This window comes from Chanos chanos, chromosome 15, assembly GCF_902362185.1.
Source record: "Chanos chanos chromosome 15, fChaCha1.1, whole genome shotgun sequence".
Classification (NCBI taxonomy): Eukaryota; Metazoa; Chordata; class Actinopteri; order Gonorynchiformes; family Chanidae; genus Chanos; species Chanos chanos.
The window spans coordinates 4,138,390-4,157,446 of NC_044509.1; the positions used below are offsets into that span (position 1 = coordinate 4,138,390).

Here is a 19,057-nt window from a genome sequence, read left to right on the forward strand (position 1 = left end):
CTGTATTCACAACTGTGCCTATGCATGGACCGTGAAACACTTTCTCATTCCTATCAGTGAATATACAGTAGGGGAATGTATATTTCAGAGTCAAAATGTTTCTAAAGTATCTGATTGGTTGGGTCCCTGTGCTGGTGTTCTTACGTGGCAGCCGATTGGTTGGGTCCCTGTGCCGGTGCTCTTAGATGACATCTGATTGGTCGGGTTCCCTGTGTAAATACTCTTACGTGACTCCCTCCCTTGTGGCCTTTGCTACTGAAGTCATTAAAAATTTTTACAGGGCTGAATGTGTTAAATATCAAATGAACATCACATGACTGCCTTACGGACACTTTTATTATGGTTTCCATTATCCAGCCCATTAAGATTAGCGACCAGGAGAGCGAGATTCCAAGAAAGAGGAAAGCAGAGGAGATCTGGGATGGGACCAGTCAAACTGACTCTTCCCAGGGCTGACGAAAAGCAACACCATTTCAAACATGCACAGCACAAATTTTCAATATTTGTCTCAATATTACAATAAATGCACGTCAGTTTTTTTGGGCATAACAATGTGATGTTTGTCTTGTCTTTTGCTGACATCATTGTCATTCCTCTGTGGAGGGCGGGGGTGGTGGGTGTCTCAAGCCAAAACATACCCCCCCCAACCCAACCCAACCCGACTGATTTATGTTCTTCGTAGCCCGAGGCTAAAAGGTCATGGTGTGGCTGGTTTTAAGTGGATATTTATCAGAGCGACTCCTCCATAGACGACCATTACACCACTGACGGCCTGTCCGATAACTCGTTCCATTATAAAAACCTATCTGCTCGCAAAATCGACCCAAACCATTCGATTACGTTGTGTGATGTCTGCAGAGATAACAGTTAGACAGCAAAACAATGTGGTCTTTTGGCGTGGGAAACGTGGCCGTTGTAAGGCTTTCAACACTTTTTATAATTCATAATGGAAAGAAGTGGATTTCTCTGCTTCTCAGAGGTAAAGCAGGGGTCTTCGTGTGTAAACAAATTTATCAAGCGGAAATCTTACGCCAAAAATTACCATATGGAAAGTTGATGTCATGGAAATCTTAAAAATCGTGGTACGTAATTGCATTTGTAATATGTACCACACAGACTGGATTTCATTTTAAAGTATAATTATGGTTCAAATAATTGTATTTTAAATTTCAAACCAGCTTTGGGTGTGTAGAGAGTGAATGAATACATGAAAAGTGAATGATTGGATCAGCAGAATGTTGACAAGATTTATATAATCAAAGGCAGTAACTGTAGGTGAATGACAAAAGCCGCTGTCATGTCGTGATTACAGCATTGTGACACAGCGAATGATGCAAACATCTCTGTTTCAGCGACGAGGTGTGGTCCTCGCTGGAATTTTACAAACTGGAGCTTCAGAAAGAGTTGCCATCTTTTGTCCTCGCCGTAAGTCGCAACTGTCAAAACAATGTTGTGTCCTGAGATCACACATTTCACTCATACTTCACGCATTCTGTATTCAGTCCCTCTTTGACTGACGACTGGCATTTGCCTCTCTCTCTCTCTTTCTCTTTCTCTCTCTCTCTCTATCTCTCTCCATCACTCTCTCTCTCTCTCTCTCTCTCCCTCTCTCTCTCTCTCTCTCTCTCTCTCACTCACTCTCCTTCTCTCTCTCTCTCTCTCTCTCTCTCTCTCTCTCTCTATCTCTCTCCATCACTCTCTCTCTCTCTCTCTCTCTCCTGCTCCTTCCTCACCTGGCCTGGCCACACCCCCACTTCGTTGACTGGTTTCTGTTCAACCAGTTTAACCTCCCTCACTGTTTACTCTTTAAAACACGCTGCAGTAGCACCTGTGTTTCACTTTGCCACTGAAGCCTCACACACATACACACACAGACGTGTCAACCTCTACCCAACGCTACGAGACACTCCTACACAGTTCAGCTTCAAAAGAGGATTTACGTCGCCAGCGTTTGCCCATGTCGCTTGATCAGGAAACCTGTTACCTGTGCAAAGAGGATCTTAGAGACCCCGTGTCCATACCCTGCGGTCACATCTTCTGCTCCATCTGTCTGAAGACGTACTGGGACCACGCCGACCATACCGGTTCGTTCCTCTGTCCCCAGTGTCGCGTCACTTACAACAAGAGACCCACTCCTCGTCCCCTTTACTCCTCCAGGAGCTCCAGCATGAACCGCGCCTCCTCCGAATCCTTCCCGCCGGCCCCCCCGTCCCCCGACTACAACTACGCCGGGCCGAGGGACGTGGGGTGCGACATGTGCATCGGGAAAAAGCTCAAAGCCGTCAAGTCCTGCCTCATGTGCCTTGCCTCTTACTGCGAGAAGCACCTGAAGCCTCACTACGAGTCGGCCACCTTCAAGAGGCACAAGCTGGTGGACGAGATCGGGCACCTGGACCGACAGATCTGCCCCCAGCACCAGAAAGGTCTGGAACTTTACTGTCGCACCGATCACATGTGCATCTGCGTGCTGTGTACCGTGAAGGAGCACAAGGGTCACGACATGGTGTCGGCCGAGCAGGAGAGAGCGGAGATGCAAGTAAGGAAACTTGAGATCTTTTGCAGGAGTGTGTGTGTGTGTGTGTGTGTGTGTGTGTGTGTGTGTAGGGGATGGGTGTGTCTGCCGCTGTGCCGTGTCAGCGAGTTTATCTGCGACTTTGACTATTGTTAAAATATCTTCTCTTTTTTTGCGTGTCGATAATGATGTTGACCAAAGTGGCGGCAGCGCTGCCGATATCGTTGCCATAACAACGCAGACGCACTTATCAAAATCCGTTAGCGCAACCTGAGAGAATCGTCCCTCTCCCGTTTCATCTCAAGCATAGCCTCTTAGCGTTCTAATATTCACATTTGACTAAAAAGAAAAGAAAAGAAAAAAAAAAAGATCTAAAAAATTCCAGAGCTGTTTGAAACCAAACAAGCAAGGCCACCGGTCTGGTTTCTTGGAGTGGCTGTGAGGGAGGAGACAGAAGAAAATACATTGTGTTATTTGCCAAACCCCTTAAACAAACAGGAGAAGAGGAGAATTACTGTAGTTCTGTAGAGGAGGGTTGGGGCTTGTTGAAAGAGATGGTCTTTTAACTTGTTTCCTCATATCTTGTACTTGCAGCGCACAAGGACATGAGAGACTGAGTCTATAACCCTGTTAAGTGGAAATTAAGATGAAAATGAATTGAGATCTTGATCAATATATTCTTAACTTTCAAATATTCATAGTCTGAACTAGCTTGAATTGCCAGGGTTTTTTTTTTTATTATTATTATTATTTTGCTTCATGCAGGAGTGTTGTCATCATTTAGAGGCAATGGACAATCCTGTGTGTCAAGTGAACTTGAGCCCAAATCAAATGTTTCCCTTTGCATCATGCAGCAGGTGCACAGAATCACAAGCTGATTGTCTTGTTTTGTGTTTTTGTTTTTTTTTTTAACCTTGTTTCGTTTCATTACAGCAACGGTTGGGAGCCACGCAGGCTGAGATTCAGGAGAAGATCCACGATAGGGTCAAACAAATGGATGAGCTGAAACAAGCAGTGGACGCGCTGAAGGTAGGCCAAAGCAAACGAGACCAGATTAAAAAACGCACCCGCCCTTAAATCTTGGCCGTCAAACTTAGTCCTCCCATAAAGCCAATACAAACATGCTAAATTCCCTCTGCAGCTGTGTCCTCACATGAGAGCAGTCTCTTAACCCCATTGCTTTAAAATCACTACACGTAGACATTAAAACTGAATCGAGTGTGAACGGACAAGTGAATTGAAACAGAATTGAATCTCTCCTCAGAACTCAGCTCAGCGGGCCCTGCAGGAGAGCGAGAAACTTTTCTCGGACATGCTGCGTTCCATCGAGCGGATGCAACAGGAAATGGCCAAACTCATCTCGTCCAATAAGAAGGCGGCGCTGAACACCGCCGAGGGGCACATGGATCGGCTGGGTCACGAGATCGCCGACCTGAAGAGGAGGGACAACGAACTGACGCAGCTCTCGCGCACTGAAGACCACATCCACTTCATCCAGGTGACTAAACATGCCCTGAGCAGCTGCACTATGAAGCAGAATTCTTCAGTTACCAAGATATTACTGAGACAGAATTCCATATCGACCAATAGGAGAAGGAACACTTCCATTGGACAGCTCTGACCGTTGACTTAATGCTGAATGCTGAAGTCCTTCTCCATAAGATATTCATTCCGTCAAAGCCAGTCTGATTATAAATATCTATGTGTACTATAGATATGATTGTGTTCAGGGGTGACAGCTGAAAAGCTAAGCTGCCCCAGATAAGCTGATTTATGACCAGGAGACAAACACACGAGTGTGTGATTTGAAGTCACTGACAGATCGTCTTTTCCGTGCGTTGCAGAGCTACCACATGCTCATCGCTCAGACCGAGGCCGAAGAGTTGCCCACGGTTACCGTCAACCCCTACTTCTCCTTCGGCCCGATCTCCAAGACAGTGTCCGAGATGAAGCAGCATCTGAACGAGTTCAGCAACGAGGAGCTGGTCAAAGTGGCCAAAACTAGTGAGTCGCCCTTGAATGCGAGTACCAGAGCAATTTGTTCATAGCCACACCTCTGGTAAAGGCACTGTGGAATATATTATGAAAATGTGTCATGATGGAACAGTTTGGGTATCTTTACTAAACAAGTACAATTCAGTGAACCACAGGTTGCTCCCGAAATCATGTTATTGTGAAATTTTACTTTTTTTATGTGTGTAATATTTCATAAAGTGCTCTATTAACGCCTTGATAAGTTTTTTGGTTGATGCTGATGTCAGGTATACACATGCATATGCTTTATGCATCTAAATGATAATGAGTAAATGTGTTATAGTGTTCTTTACTTTCCTAAAAACATTTTAACTAGAGGTGATTAAGACTTTCATTATCAGATGTATAAGTGCTTTATTTTATTACTTGAATAATTCATAGTTCATATCAGTATTAATCATTTATTTCAAATTATTATCACCCGAATTAAAACCCTGACTCTAACATAGCATTATCCTTTTTCAGTCAACAAAATGCCCTTCTGTCAGCTGGATGACAAGAAAAGGAAAACTATGAAATGTGAGTAAAAGAAAATGAAAAATATGAAACCCCTTGCTGTTTTCTTTGTGAAAAATGGCTGGAATGTCGGAAAGGAATGTTTTTGAACGCCAGCGTTAAGAATCAGGAGATTGTTGTCTGGTTACTAGGCAACATCCTGCATACGTTGGACCGTTTTATGTCTTATGGATATGAAGTAGGCAGGTGCACCGGCTGTAGGGAAACGTTGCAGTTTTTTAGCACATCAGTTCACTGTTATAGTTTTGAAATACAAGTTCAATTTATGTATTTACTCACTCTCTGTTGTGCTTGACTGGGTCTTGGAAAGTTCCTGAAAGTCACGGTGTTGCCAAAGTAACTTTCAATATTTACAATCACAGATAAGATCCCATACACAGAGCAGAACAGGGCCAGGAATTTTTTTTAATCACCCCTTTTAACAGTGCAGCTTGTTTCAGTCCCAGGAACTGAAACGTTCAACACATAGAAATCAAATATTTGCAGCGACTGAATGTTGAATGAAGCGTTTTCTTCCGTTTTGTTTCCTCAGCTGACGAAATTGACCTGTACAAGTCTCCAAGCCACCATCCACGTAGCAGAGAGGAATTCCTACAGTGTAAGTCTGAGTTCTGTTGCTTTTCACCAAATAAATTCCAAAACAAACAAACAAACAAACAAAATCTGTCCATATCTGCCCAAATGACACCAAGTGGAGTCAAAACCACTTGTCTTCATGTTGTCCCTGTAGTGTTTTCTGTGATGAAGTTCAAGGTCAAGGTTCAATCGTTTCCTTTTCTGAACATAACAAAAAATTGTTTTTAAAGGTAACGTTTTTGAATACGGGGCTGACTTATGGCTCCGGTAGGCCTTGTTATTTTAGGATTACACATATACATTTTTTAAATTTAAATCTGCTCGGTCTCAAAGGCAAAAATTTAGCTTTCAGGCAATGGAGAAATACAGCCAAACCTTTAACCCAGCAGTGGGTTGGGTTGAGTAGGAGTTGTTTGACAGCATTCCTGAGATACTGGGTTTGTATATGAGTGGACTCACTTGCTCTGTTGAACGAGTGGGTGTAATTTAGAGGAGGATGGGAGGACATTCCTGTAACTTGTGCAGGAACTACAGGCTCTAGTACCATTCTGTCATGTAACTTGTGCAGGAACTATAGGCGCTAGTACCACTCTGTCATGGTATGAAGTCATTTTAACGTAAACACTTCAACCTGAAATCTTGAATACTTTCAAAGCAAAAGGATGCACGTAACTTGCCAGTTCTTGGCCTCATTATCGGTTGTGAATGTGAGGTCATTATTGTTGTGGGTCTGGTTCCTGGTGGTGTTGGGGGGCTTTTTTTTTTTTTGTTTGGTTCCTGTCACGGCTGTGTGTCTGACACTCTTGGCTCTTTAGATGAGAGACATTCTCGCGGTTCCTCTGGCGGTCGCCACCGCTCCCACCTCCTAATGTCCAATCAGCTTTGAGCGGCTGTGACGGACAGACCCGGCTGCCAGGCAGGTGATCACTTCCAGACGCTCTACCTGCATGCTGGTGAACGCCTGTTGAGCCCAGTTCTGCTTTTGTTTTTTTTGTTTTTGTTTTGTTTTGTTTTGTTTTAACATCTTGCATGCAAAATATGAGGGTCGTACATGCATCAGCTGACAAACCGGAGGATAGTTCACTTGTTTTGTTTGTGGTCTGAATGTGTCCTTTGTCTTTGGTGTTTTTTTTTTTTTTAATGGGATGTAAGGTACTGAATTTGATTTTGTTTTTTTTTTTGACTCGGTGATATTAATGTTTGGACTGTTTTGACCTTTGAACTTGACCCATGCACATTTGAAAAGCGACACACTATTCGGTACAGTTCGCCCCCGCGGATGCCGCACAAAACTTTCAGGTCGTAATCCGTCCACTTACGGAAAATTCCATTTTAAAGGAGACTTTAGGGGCGTTTCTTGATAACAAAAGAAGTTTAAAGCACTTTTAACAGATAAAGCCACTAAGAAGATGAAAAAGATCTTGCTTCAGTGCATTTTGATGTCCTTGCCATTGTCGCGAAGGCAAAAAAAAAAAAAAAAGATGGAAAAGAGACTTGCAAATGCTAAGACGTGTGTCTAGAGATGTCCATGGATCAAGAAAGGCTTATTTGCTGTGTCAGCACAACACTAACATATGCCTCATTTCAGCAAATGGGATAGCACGGCCGCCGCTACACGTGCTGAGGGAAAAAGCAAGACATGTTTTATGTTGTCCCTACTGCTTTCCCTCCCCCGCGACATAATGCAATCAGAGTTCCATCTCATTTAAGCGTGTCTAACTCAATGCGCTTCTCTCTTGGATATTTTACAGATGCTTGTCAGCTCACACTGGACTCCAATACTGCTTACAGACAGTTGTACCTGTCACGAGGGAACAGGAAGGCCGCCCTGAAGAGAGACCCCCAGTCTTACCAAGACAGCTCCCAGAGATTCGACTGCTTACCCCAGGTGCTGTGTAAAGAGGCCCTGTCCGGTGGCGCCTACTACTGGGAGGTGGATTGGAGCGGAGAGGGAGCAGCCCTTGGGGTGACCTACAAAGGCATCAAGAGAACCGGTTACGGGGACGCGGCGAGAATCGGCTACAACCGCAAGTCCTGGAGCCTCTTCTGCTCCGACTCCAGCTACTCCGCCCGTCACAGCAAAGACCAGACAGAGATCAACGCTCCCTACTCCTCCCGGATTGGGATCTTCCTCGATTACACGGGAGGAACTCTGTCTTTCTACAACGTGTCCGACAACATGTCCCTCATTCATCAGTTCAAAGCGTCCTTCAGCGAACCCGTGTACCCAGGGTTCTGGGTTTGGTATGAATCAGCCATCACCATTTGCCAGTTATAGTCGGTTTTACATGTGCTGCCTGTAAGTTAGTATATATTTAGAATTATATATGTGGTAAGTGTACATACAGATGATTAAAGAACTCACCTTGGTTTTGTTGTTGATTTTTTTTTTTTTTTTTCTGAATCAGTTATATAAATGTGTGTTCTCCTGAAATGTATGCAAGCTACTCACTGTGTATTAGATTTGTTAGAAATATGAATATAATGGATTTCAAAGAATGTTTTTTGTTAACATATCACTTATCTTGTGATGAAATCTCTACAGTTCCTCATATTGTGTGTGAAATACAAATATATGAAGCATTTTGTTTTGAAATCATAAGGATAGAATCCTCTTTTTTAAAGAATTAGAGTAACATGAGTGCTCTGTGTTATGCATATCAATATTTCAAAATAAAATATTTACTGTTGTTTTGAATATTGTGCACAATGATGAAAATTCAATAAATGGTGCAGACTCAAACACTGGACTCACTCGTTTTAGGGGATAAATTTGTTACTCAGATCATTTGGAATGATTAAGACTCTAGCTAAGTTCTGACTGTAAGAGTAATTAAGAGTACATCTTGACTATGGCCCTGTAAAACAGAGCTGAGAAGTTGAGGTCTCAGAAAATGACAGTAGCGACATCTTCTGGCCACTTTTGTTTCAAACGTGACTGAACTGTCACATGAGTTTGAGTGAAGGAAAATGTTGAGAAAAAGGGTGATAAACAGATGAATTCACACAAATGTGTTCTTTCACTATGTATATTCTTATAATATATCCACTATGTGATTTATTAGTAGTAGTAGTAGAAGTAGTAGCGTCATTAGTAGTATTAGTAGTAGAAGTAGGCTATTCCTGTGGATGCTGTTCCGTTTGATAGCGCGATCATCCCGCCAGGTTCATTCTTACTCATCACATACAAGACACACTGTATCCATCATAATTTAAACTTTTCAGATCAGAGTAAACTTGTTGAATTTGAAGACGCGAACAAACAATATGGTGGAAAGGCTGTTGTTTTTATTTATTTGTTTTTTAACAGTCTTCTATATATAAAAAATAACATCCGTATTTGGGAGAGTTATTCATATTTTCTTTGACAATTACGAACAAAGAGAGGCCGCTATTTGAACACTGCACAGAGACCGTAACTCAACCTGAACCGAAACCGAAGGAACTGTTATGTGAGTACTGTCTCCAACTCGGAAGGGTTTGGTGGTACACTTGATCAGAACCCGCCGCCTCATTTGAGTGAAGATGGCAGCGCAGGTGAGTGCACAGCATGCCGCTTTAATCTCTGCTAATGTTCAAAACATTTTAGCAGCTGGTAGTCTGATTGTAATCGATACGCTTCCTGATTACATTAATTCTATGTTGCGAAGTACTTTAGTGGTATTTTAGCTATAGATGTCCAGTAAAAACTAAGAAACCAATGAATGGAACAGTCGCAGCTAACAGCTAATCGGTTAGCATCGTTGCACATGTGTAAGCTAGGCATCATGAGTGCAAATAAGTCGAACAAATGGAACAAATGCTCACTTTTTAATATGAAACGTAGTAACATCAGTATACTGCACTGGAGATCGCGCTTTAAGGAAATGACTCCTTTTAATGCAGCGACAAATACTTATTGTTAAGATAGCTTGTTAAAGCAGCTAACCATGCTAACCGTTCAAGACACTGGTAGAGTCGCAGTTTTGGGTATGTTGTTGTCTATCTTATATGCCGCTGCTATGTAAAACTGGAAGTGCGCACAACTTAGAGCGCGATATTTACTGTCGAATTTTTCTCAGGATATTTTTTTCTCACTTTTTTGCCGGATAAATTGGCAGCTAAGAAACTTTGTTGTGGTTTCTCTATCACTATGGCAACACAGAACGTTGTAGAATGGCAGGAGTAACTGGGCTATTCACTACTGGACTGAAGTGACAGTTGAATTTGTTTAGTGCGAGAATCGTTAATCCGTATTTTACGTAAATGCACAGAAACCGTTAATTTAACCTTTTGAAAAAACAGAGCATTTTGTAACTTTGACAGTCGGAAGTATAATTGTCATTTGTACTTCAGCCACTAATATCCCCTCCTTTCCTACCCCAAACAGATGGCAAGTACAAAGGTTCCCGAGGTGCGTGACATCACCAGGATAGAGAGAATTGGTGAGTGAGGAACTGTAGGTTAACAACACAGTTATCCATCGTATCAGTCAGTATGAAATAACAGAGTTCCCTCTGTAGTGTATGTGCGTGTGTATATATATATATATATATATATTTTTTTTTTTTTTTTTTTGCTTCATGAAACCCTTACAGATGTTATTCATATGCCATATTGCATTTACCACTGATCTTTTCCTGTATTTATGTCAAAGTGAAATATGCTGTTTTTGCCGTTCATGTCTCAGGTGCGCACTCTCATATCCGTGGCCTTGGATTGGACGATGCTCTGGAGCCGCGGCAGGTAAAACTCTTTCTCCGACACGGCAGACCAGTTAGAGAGGAATCATGTTCGACTGACTCACTGACACATGTCCTTTACAGTAAAACTCACAGGATTTTAAAAGAGACTCCTTTATCTGTCTTTGCGTTTACTACGCAGACAGTCAGGAATTCTGACTGGGATTAATGAAACTCTCGTTTCCAAAGCCGTTACTATTATCGTTGTTCCGCCGGTGGTGGAATGACCTCCCTCGGTCAGTCAGGACTGCGGAATCTCTTGCCATCTTCCGCAGGAAAATGAAAACCCACCTTTGCGGGAAGCCACCTGTTCCCCACTGTTTAACCTGTCTTTCTGTGATGTTGTATTTAAGTAAATAAATACATGTAATTAATACATGTAATGACCTTGTCCCTATGTCACAGGTCCTGTCACAGAATATACAGGAAGCGTGATACTGAGATTAATTAATTTGCGTTCTTACCACAAGCTTTCACTTATGGGGTAATTTAACCTGATTGATGCACTTATTGTAAGTCGCTTTGGATATAAGCGTCTGCCAAATGCCAAACTGTAAAGTGTAGTTGTAGTTTTGCACTGTTGAACCCACTTCAGTTAAAGAGTTTCTGACACAGTGGTTCTTTGTGAAACAGACATGTTTATATCTAAATATCTCTCACGTTGTCGTCTCTCCTTACTCCTCTCAGACCACTTTCTTATTACTTTCCCAGTAATTCTTCCGTTCATGCCAGTTGTCTCTACCAGTGATATTGGGCTCTAAATAAACTTATAGTATTGTACATTATTAGATATCTAACAGATATCTTAATGCTTGTCCAAACACAACCCTCAGCACAGAGGATACCCTCAGAGACAGAGTGGATGATTCTTTCCCATAGTGACTTAACACTAGATAAGTAAGAAACATTTTTTCAGGTCAAGCTGCTTTTGACAGACGTTTTTTTTTCTCTCTCTCTCTCTCTCTGTTTCCCAGGTGTCTCAGGGGATGGTGGGTCAGCTGGCCTCCCGGCGGGCAGCAGGACTGATCCTAGAGATGATTAAAGATGGACACATCGCCGGCCGTGCTGTCCTCATTGCCGGCCAGCCGGGCACAGGGAAGACAGCCATCGCTATGGGTAACCACAGCAACGTTTGTTTAGCCTTATATGAGCCTTCCCCTCATTTTCCTATGATGTTCGTACGGGGATGTAGTGATTCATGCATGGCTGGTGTTAACAGAATGTTCCTGTAGCTTTTGGTTTTTACTGACAGAGGTCCGTACCTCTGGACTTTTGTTTTAAATTCGTGCGTTCTGATTGGACAGGCATTGCTCAGTCACTTGGCCCGGACACGCCCTTCACTGCTCTGGCAGGAAGTGAGATCTTCTCTCTGGAGATGAGCAAAACGGAGGCACTCAGTCAGGCTTTCCGCAAGGCCATCGGGGTCAGAATCAAGTGAGTGGGACTGTATCCGTTATACAGTATAATTATATACATTATACTGTATGTAGTATATGTTATACTGGATATGGTATATGTTTAATGAGGGAGAGAAGACAGAATCAAGTGAGTGGGACTGTATACGTTATACAGTATAATGATATACATTATACTGTATACGGTATACGTTATACTGGATATGGTATATGTTTAATGAGGGAGAGAAGACAGAATCAAGTGAGTGGGACTGTATACGTTATACAGTATAATGATATACATTATACTGTATACGGTATATGTTATACTGGATATGGTATATGTTTAATGAGGGAGAGAAGACAGAATCAAGTGGGTGGGACTGTATACGTTATACAGTATAATGATATACATTATACTGTATACGGTATACGTTATACTGGATATGGTATATGTTTAATGAGGGAGAGAAGACAGAATCAAGTGGGTGGGACTGTATACATTATACAGTATATGGTATATGTTATACTAGATATGGTATATGTTTAATGAGGGAGAGAAGACAGAATCAAGTGAGTGGGACTGTATATGTTATACAGTATAATTATATACATTATACTGTATGTGGTATATGTTATACTGGATATGGTATATGTTTAATGAGGGAGAGAAGACAGAATCAAGTGAGTGGGACTGTATATGTTATACAGTATAATGATATACATTATACTGTATGTGGTATATGTTATATTGGATATGGTATATGTTTAATGAGGGAGAGAAGACAGAATGAAGTGGGTGGGACTGTCAGGGTATATGTTTAATGAGAGAGAAAAGACAGGCGTTTCGGTTTGGTTGTCAGTGGGGGGAAATGCAAAATTTATTTGCATATTGCATCAATTTAATATTGTGTTGGTGTTTTTTTTTTGTGTAGTTTTATTTGTGGTATCCATTTGTTGAGAATGAGGGGGAGACATTAGGCTGGTGCTGTATGTTTTATTTGTCAGATGTGTGTGTTTTATTTGTCAGATGTGTGTGTGTTATTTGTCAGATGTGTGTGTGTTATTTGTCAGATGTGTGTGTGTTATTTGTCAGATGTGTGTGTGTTATTTGTCGGATGTGTGTGTGTTATTTGTCGGATGTGTGTGTGTTATTTGTCGGATGTGTGTGTGTTATTTGTCGGATGTGTGTGTGGTATTTGTCGGATGTGTGTGTGGTATTTGTCAGATGTGTGTGTATCTTATTTGTCGGATGTGTGTGTGTTATTTGTCGGATGTGTGTGTGGTATTTGTCAGATGTGTGTGTGGTATTTGTCGGATGTGTGTGTGGTATTTGTCGGATGTGTGTGTGGTATTTGTCGGATGTGTGTGTGTTATTTGTCGGATGTGTGTGTGGTATTTGTCAGATGTGTGTGTATCTTATTTGTCGGATGTGTGTGTGTTATTTGTCAGATGTGTGTGTGTTATTTGTCGGATGTGTGTGTGGTATTTGTCAGATGTGTGTGTATCTTATTTGTCGGATGTGTGTGTGTTATTTGTCGGATGTGTGTGTGGTATTTGTCAGATGTGTGTGTGGTATTTGTCGGATGTGTGTGTGTTATTTGTCGGATGTGTGTGTGGTATTTGTCGGATGTGTGTGTGGTATTTGTCGGATGTGTGTGTGGTATTTGTCGGATGTGTGTGTGTTATTTGTCGGATGTGTGTGTGGTATTTGTCAGATGTGTGTGTGGTATTTGTCGGATGTGTGTGTGGTATTTGTCGGATGTGTGTGTGGTATTTGTCGGATGTGTGTGTGGTATTTGTCGGATGTGTGTGTGGTATTTGTCGGATGTGTGTGTGGTATTTGTCGGATGTGTGTGTGGTATTTGTCGGATGTGTGTAGGGTATTTGTCAGATGTGTGTATGTTATTTGTCAGATGTGTGTGTGTGTTATTTGTTGGATGAGGATGGGGTGGATTCATTAGGCTGGTCCTGTGTGTTTTGTAGGGAGGAGACAGAGATCATTGAAGGAGAGGTGGTGGAGATTCAGATCGACAGGCCGGCCACAGGAACGGTGAGTCTGGATCCTGTGTGTGTGTTTCTATCCCTCATCCTGTACTCAGACAGCTGTCAACCTCAGGGGAACTGTCAGGGTTTACACTGATCAGTTCTGCTCTCATTACGTTGCTACCAGTCACACAACACGACACAACACACATTTGTTTTGACACCGTCATAAAGTCCATCAGTGTGGTATGTTTTTCTGGCCAAAACAGTGACATTACACACACTTTATAAAAGACATGTTTCTCCTGATGAGGAGTGTGCAGTGACTGTACACCCAGGAGTTTAAAAACATGAACTTTGATTTTGATCATTTGATAAGCAGCTGAGTAAAGTATCACACAGAGACATTTGGTCCTATTTTTAATTTCAGTGAAATTTTAGAGTTCTGTGTTTTTTTGTTTGTTTGTTTGTTCATTTCTCTCAGTTTCTGGAAATGATTGTTTAACAGCAAACTCAGGTTCTTCCAGCCTATTCAGAACCTTACTGAAAGCTGCTGATTTCATTTTTAAATCAAAAAGCTGTTGGTAAAGAATTCCACAATCTAACGGTTCACTACAGTTTATAGTTGTTGTTTTTTTTTCCACCTGTCATTTTCCAAGTAATTGAAAAATCAGTCAGGATAGAGGCCTAATATCCACACAAACTATTTTCTTTATGGAAGAGAAGAAGTTAACTTTAGTGCTTCTTGACTGTCTGTCTGTCCTACGGGGAGCGAAGACAAAGCCAGCGTCCCCTCAGCTGTCTTCCACGTCATAATAAACAATTTATTATACCTGAGATGATGATATTAAAGATATCTATCACCTCCCAAAAGGGAAATCAGGTTTTCAGTGTAATATAGACTAGATTGACGATAAGTTCCCTTGTCCCCAGCTGAACTCTCATGAGACTGATAAATGAGGTGTGTGTGTGTGTGTGTGTGTGTGTGTGTGTGTGCGCGCTTTCAGACGACATCTCGGAGACGGGTTCATTAAAAACTCAGTTACCCAGAAGGGAAGCTGTCCTTGACTGAACCCGTTTGAAATGAGTATGTTTGTCTTTTTTTCTTTTTTTAATTTTTCTCCTCCTCCTTCTCCTCCTCCTCCTCCTGCAGGGAGCCAAAGTAGGCAAGCTGACTCTGAAGACCACGGAGATGGAGACCATCTATGACCTGGGCAGTAAAATGATAGAGAGTTTAAGTAAAGAGAGGATCCAGGCAGGGTGAGCAGACTGATTTTATTCAAACTGATTTTATTAAAAGGCACAGACTGATTTTATTAAAACTGACTTTTATGAAAATGCACAGACTGAGTTTATTAAAAATGTACAGTCACTCTGTTCTTTTAGTTATTTCATAATGCAAAATCTGTCTGTTTCTGTGTTAGACTGGACCTGTGTAGTTTTTCTGATTTATTTGCAGGCAGCATGTTTATTCTCTGCTTAGAGAAAGTAATAATAATAATATTAATAATAATAATAAAAATACAAGTTTGTTTAGAGCCCAGTATCACTGTTTATAGTCTCAAAGGGCTTTACATGTACACAACAAAGTCAAATCAAAATGATATAATCCATAAGTTAGAGAAAATAGATAAGTCTTTAGTTTGGTTTTAAAGTTATGAAGAGAGTTTGATTCTGTAATTTCTGTTGGTAGACTATTCTAGAGGAAGGGAGAGTGGTAGGAAAAGGCTCGGTTGACAGTGGACTTCTTTTTAACTCTTGGAATGACTAATAGTCCAGAATCTTGAGGGTGCAGGGTGCATAGATGAAATGTTGTGGCAGTACTTAAACACGCCTGTGGTTCGGATGCGTGCTTGGTTGAGAACTTTGTTCTGATTGGCTCTCCTCCTCCTCTCCTGTCCTGTGTAGTGATGTCATCACCATAGACAAAGCTACGGGCAAGATCAGTAAACTGGGCCGCTCCTTCACACGAGCCCGAGATTACGACGCCATGGGGGCACAGGTAGGCACCGCACACACACACACACACACAGAGTGAATTACTCTGGGTTCCAGATAATTATTGAAAGTCACTGAGCGTTCAAACGAATTAAAAACTGGGCGATGCTCTGCTTAGTGCTTGAGTGCCTCACATCTCGTGCGTAAAAGTGTCCATTTGAAGTGGTGTGTCAGTAAGTAGGTCATGTAAGAGGTGCAGGTAACCACCAGGTAATGCCTGAGAAATGACGGCTGAACTAAGATTAGATTGAAACTGGGACATGCACAAAACACAGACCTCATTTCTGTTGGATGAAGAGTCTGTGGGTAAAATCTGTCTTCTCTATCTACCAACAGGCTTGTCTCCTTAAACGTTCGTATATAACATTGCGAATAATGAAAGATTAAACTCGTGCGTGTCCCTCGGCCATTTTGACCTCCCGCCTGGGGGGGGGTGGGCTCACCTTTTCTTATTTTTATTCTTCCCTCAGACGCAGTTCGTGCAGTGTCCAGAGGGGGAGCTGCAGAAGCGTAAGGAGGTGGTCCACACCGTCTCTCTTCATGAGATCGACGTCATTAACAGTCGCACACAGGGTTTCCTGGCCCTGTTCTCAGGTTTGGACCTTCTCGTGTCTCTCTCGGCCTTCTGCCTGTGACCTCGCCTGCTGTCAGCACACGGGACGGTTTCTTTTGTGTGTGGTTTTCTAAAACGGTCATTCAACCGGTATTTTAAAAGTCCCACTCGGTGCCCAAAGCACCCACTCAGAGAGTAAATGTTATGAGTGTAAAGAAAACGAAAGGGATTTGAGAAAAGGTTGTTGAGACGTCTCCGGAGGTCTGTGCGGGGTGTGTCGTGGTTGTTTTCTGATCTCTGGCTGTGTGTGTGTGTGTGTGTGTGTGTGTGTGTGTGTGTGTCCGTGCAGGAGACACCGGAGAGATAAAGTCGGAGGTGCGGGAGCAGATCAATGCGAAGGTGTCGGAGTGGAGAGAGGAGGGAAAGGCAGAGATTATACCTGGGGTGAGTTTTTTAGCCCTCTGAGTCCAACAGGCCAGTGTCAGCCCGGAGTCTGAACCCCACGGTCTGTGTAAAGGTGGGCGTCTTGAGTATTGGTGGGGTGGGAGGAACAGAAGACAACGGTTTTCGTTGGTTTGGTCATTAGTTTCAAGGTGTGGACATTAGTGTTGAGGTGTGGACATTAGCCTTAAGGTGTGGACGATCGTGTTAATCTGTGGACATGAGTGTTAAGGTGTGGACATGAGTGTTAAGGTGTGTCCTGACTGATGTTGTGTGCTCTGGATCAGGTTTTGTTTATAGATGAAGTTCATATGTTGGACATCGAGTGTTTCTCCTTCCTGAACCGTGCCTTGGAGAGTGACCTTTCACCTGTTCTCATTATGGCCACCAACCGAGGCATCACCAGGTACACACACACACACGCACACGTACTCACAAATACACACATACGACTATACACACAAATACATACATATATTTACACATGCATTCGCACACACACACTCACACACACACACACACACACTCACACACTCTGTAGACCAAGGCTTGGCCTGGAGCAGAGGAATAATCCCGTGGAACTGCGTGCCTGTTGTCTTTCCTGTTCTCACTACCGTTTTTTTTTTTTCCTCTGTCGTTTGTTCTGCAGGATCAGAGGCACCAACTACCAGTCTCCTCACGGCATCCCCATCGACATGCTGGACCGCCTGCTCATCATCGCCACCTCACCCTACACCGAGAAAGAGACCAGGCAGATCCTAAAGATCAGGTCAGAGAAAGGCCCCATCGCCAGCATCCTGTCTGCTGCCGTCTGAAAACCAGACTCAAAAAAAAAAAATCCTGTTTTTAAGGCATGCAGCTCTGAGGAATTTGTTACTCGGCTCTGCTGAAGACAGCGTCTAAAAACGTTTGATATGGTGATGTCTTCATTGCCATTACAACAGAATGTTGTAGCACTCAGGACCGATGGCAAAAGCACACACACACACACACACATACACACACACACACACACACACACATATACACACATATACACACACACACACACACACATATACACACATATACACACACACACACACACACACACACACACACATATACACACATATACACACACACACACACACACACACACACACTGTTGGAGCCAAAAATTCAAGCATAGTGCTGACACTCCTTTTTGATGTGTGTGTTTAGGTGTGAGGAAGAGGATGTGGAGCTGAGTGAGGAAGCTCATACAGTCTTGACGCGTATCGGGCAGGAAACATCGCTACGTTACGCCATCCAGCTCATCAGCACGGCCGGACTGGTGTGCCGCAAACGCAGGGTAAAAAAAAAAAAAAGACACGCACGCGCACACACATACACACGCACGCACACATACACATGCACGCACACACATACACACGCACGCACACACATACACGCACACATGCGCACACGCACACACATACACACACACATGCGCACACGCACACGCACACACATACACGCGCGCACACGCACACACACATACACGCACACACACACACACACACACATACACACACACACACATACACGCACACACACACACGTCTGCCTGTATACAGCCTACATCTCTCTGTTCCACCTGTCTCTTAGACCCTCCACCGTAACACGCAAAACACTCTCATATGTGACCTGTCTCTCTCTCAAACCCTCCACTGTAACACACCAAACACTCTCACACATGGCCTGTCTCTTTGCTTCCTCTCTCTCTCTCCCTGTCTCTCTCTCCCTCGCTCTCTCTCTCTCTCTCTCTCCCATAAACCCTCCAGCTTACCACACAAAAGTCTCTAACACACCCTTTGCATTAACACACAGAACAGTCTGGGAGACATGCTTTGCTTTAATACATTAAACAAACCCCTCAGATTACCCATAACACACTAGACAGCCTGAGAGTGCGACCGCAATGAAATCAAATCCATAAGGTCACAGATTCCACTCTAAATCGTCAACTTTAAAGAACTGCCTGTGATGACCTCACAACCTACTCTCTTAGTGTAACTGCCTGTGATGACCTCACAACCTACTCTCTTAGTGTAACTGTCTGTGATGACCTCACAACCTACTCTCTTAGTGTGACTGTCTGTGATGACCTCACAACCTACTCTCTTAGTGTAACTGCTGGCTACATGAGGTGGAATTTGTGAGCTCTGGTTGATCAATTTTGTGACTCCTCCCTAAGGGTACGGAGGTGCAGGTGGAGGATATAAAGAGAGTCTACTCCCTGTTCCTGGATGAGCAGCGCTCCTCTCAGTACATGAAGGAGTACCAGGACTCCTTCCTCTTCAAC

The 19,057-nt window shown here is 42.9% G+C and overlaps 2 protein-coding genes across 3 annotated transcripts in view; both read left to right on the forward strand.

The window, feature by feature from the left end:
* The first annotated feature begins 1,883 nt into the window (after positions 1–1,883).
* ftr83 (finTRIM family, member 83) lies at positions 1,884–7,916 on the forward strand. 2 transcript variants are annotated; one of them, XM_030792806.1, is made up of 7 exons: positions 1,884–2,536; positions 3,446–3,541; positions 3,777–4,010; positions 4,357–4,516; positions 5,012–5,065; positions 5,595–5,660; positions 7,390–7,916. In XM_030792806.1, exons 1-7 carry the CDS (start codon positions 1,958–1,960, stop codon positions 7,914–7,916), a joined length of 1,716 nt encoding a protein of 571 aa, XP_030648666.1. In that variant the 5' UTR covers positions 1,884–1,957. The 2 variants fall into 2 exon arrangements, with proteins under 2 accessions (XP_030648666.1, XP_030648667.1); XM_030792807.1 differs by lacking the exon at positions 7,390–7,916 and adding an exon at positions 6,454–6,524.
* A 1,231-nt stretch (positions 7,917–9,147) lies between these two features.
* ruvbl2 (RuvB-like AAA ATPase 2) overlaps positions 9,148–19,057 on the forward strand; it is a 10,517-nt gene continuing 607 nt past the window's right edge. The window contains exons 1-14 of the mRNA XM_030792813.1: positions 9,148–9,175; positions 10,008–10,062; positions 10,308–10,363; positions 11,334–11,475; positions 11,664–11,793; positions 13,740–13,806; positions 14,893–14,999; positions 15,648–15,741; positions 16,208–16,331; positions 16,640–16,734; positions 17,019–17,137; positions 17,381–17,500; positions 17,935–18,064; positions 18,950–19,057. The exon at positions 18,950–19,057 is cut by the window's right edge and continues 7 nt beyond it. Coding sequence (XP_030648673.1) covers positions 9,164–9,175; positions 10,008–10,062; positions 10,308–10,363; positions 11,334–11,475; positions 11,664–11,793; positions 13,740–13,806; positions 14,893–14,999; positions 15,648–15,741; positions 16,208–16,331; positions 16,640–16,734; positions 17,019–17,137; positions 17,381–17,500; positions 17,935–18,064; positions 18,950–19,057 — 1,359 coding nt within the window. The 5' untranslated portion in view covers positions 9,148–9,163. The remainder of the gene's footprint in view (positions 9,176–10,007; positions 10,063–10,307; positions 10,364–11,333; positions 11,476–11,663; positions 11,794–13,739; positions 13,807–14,892; positions 15,000–15,647; positions 15,742–16,207; positions 16,332–16,639; positions 16,735–17,018; positions 17,138–17,380; positions 17,501–17,934; positions 18,065–18,949) is intronic.

Bases quoted from the DNA above. Each gene is read 5' to 3' on its own strand.
- ftr83 (XM_030792806.1), top strand. From the start codon at position 1,958: ATGTCGCTTGATCAGGAAACCTGTTACCTGTGCAAAGAGGATCTTAGA. The intron at 4,517-5,011 runs GTGAGTCGCCCT...ATCCTTTTTCAG, and splicing joins GGTCAAAGTGGCCAAAACTA to TCAACAAAATGCCCTTCTGT. The intron at 5,066-5,594 runs GTGAGTAAAAGA...TTGTTTCCTCAG, and splicing joins GAAAAGGAAAACTATGAAAT to CTGACGAAATTGACCTGTAC.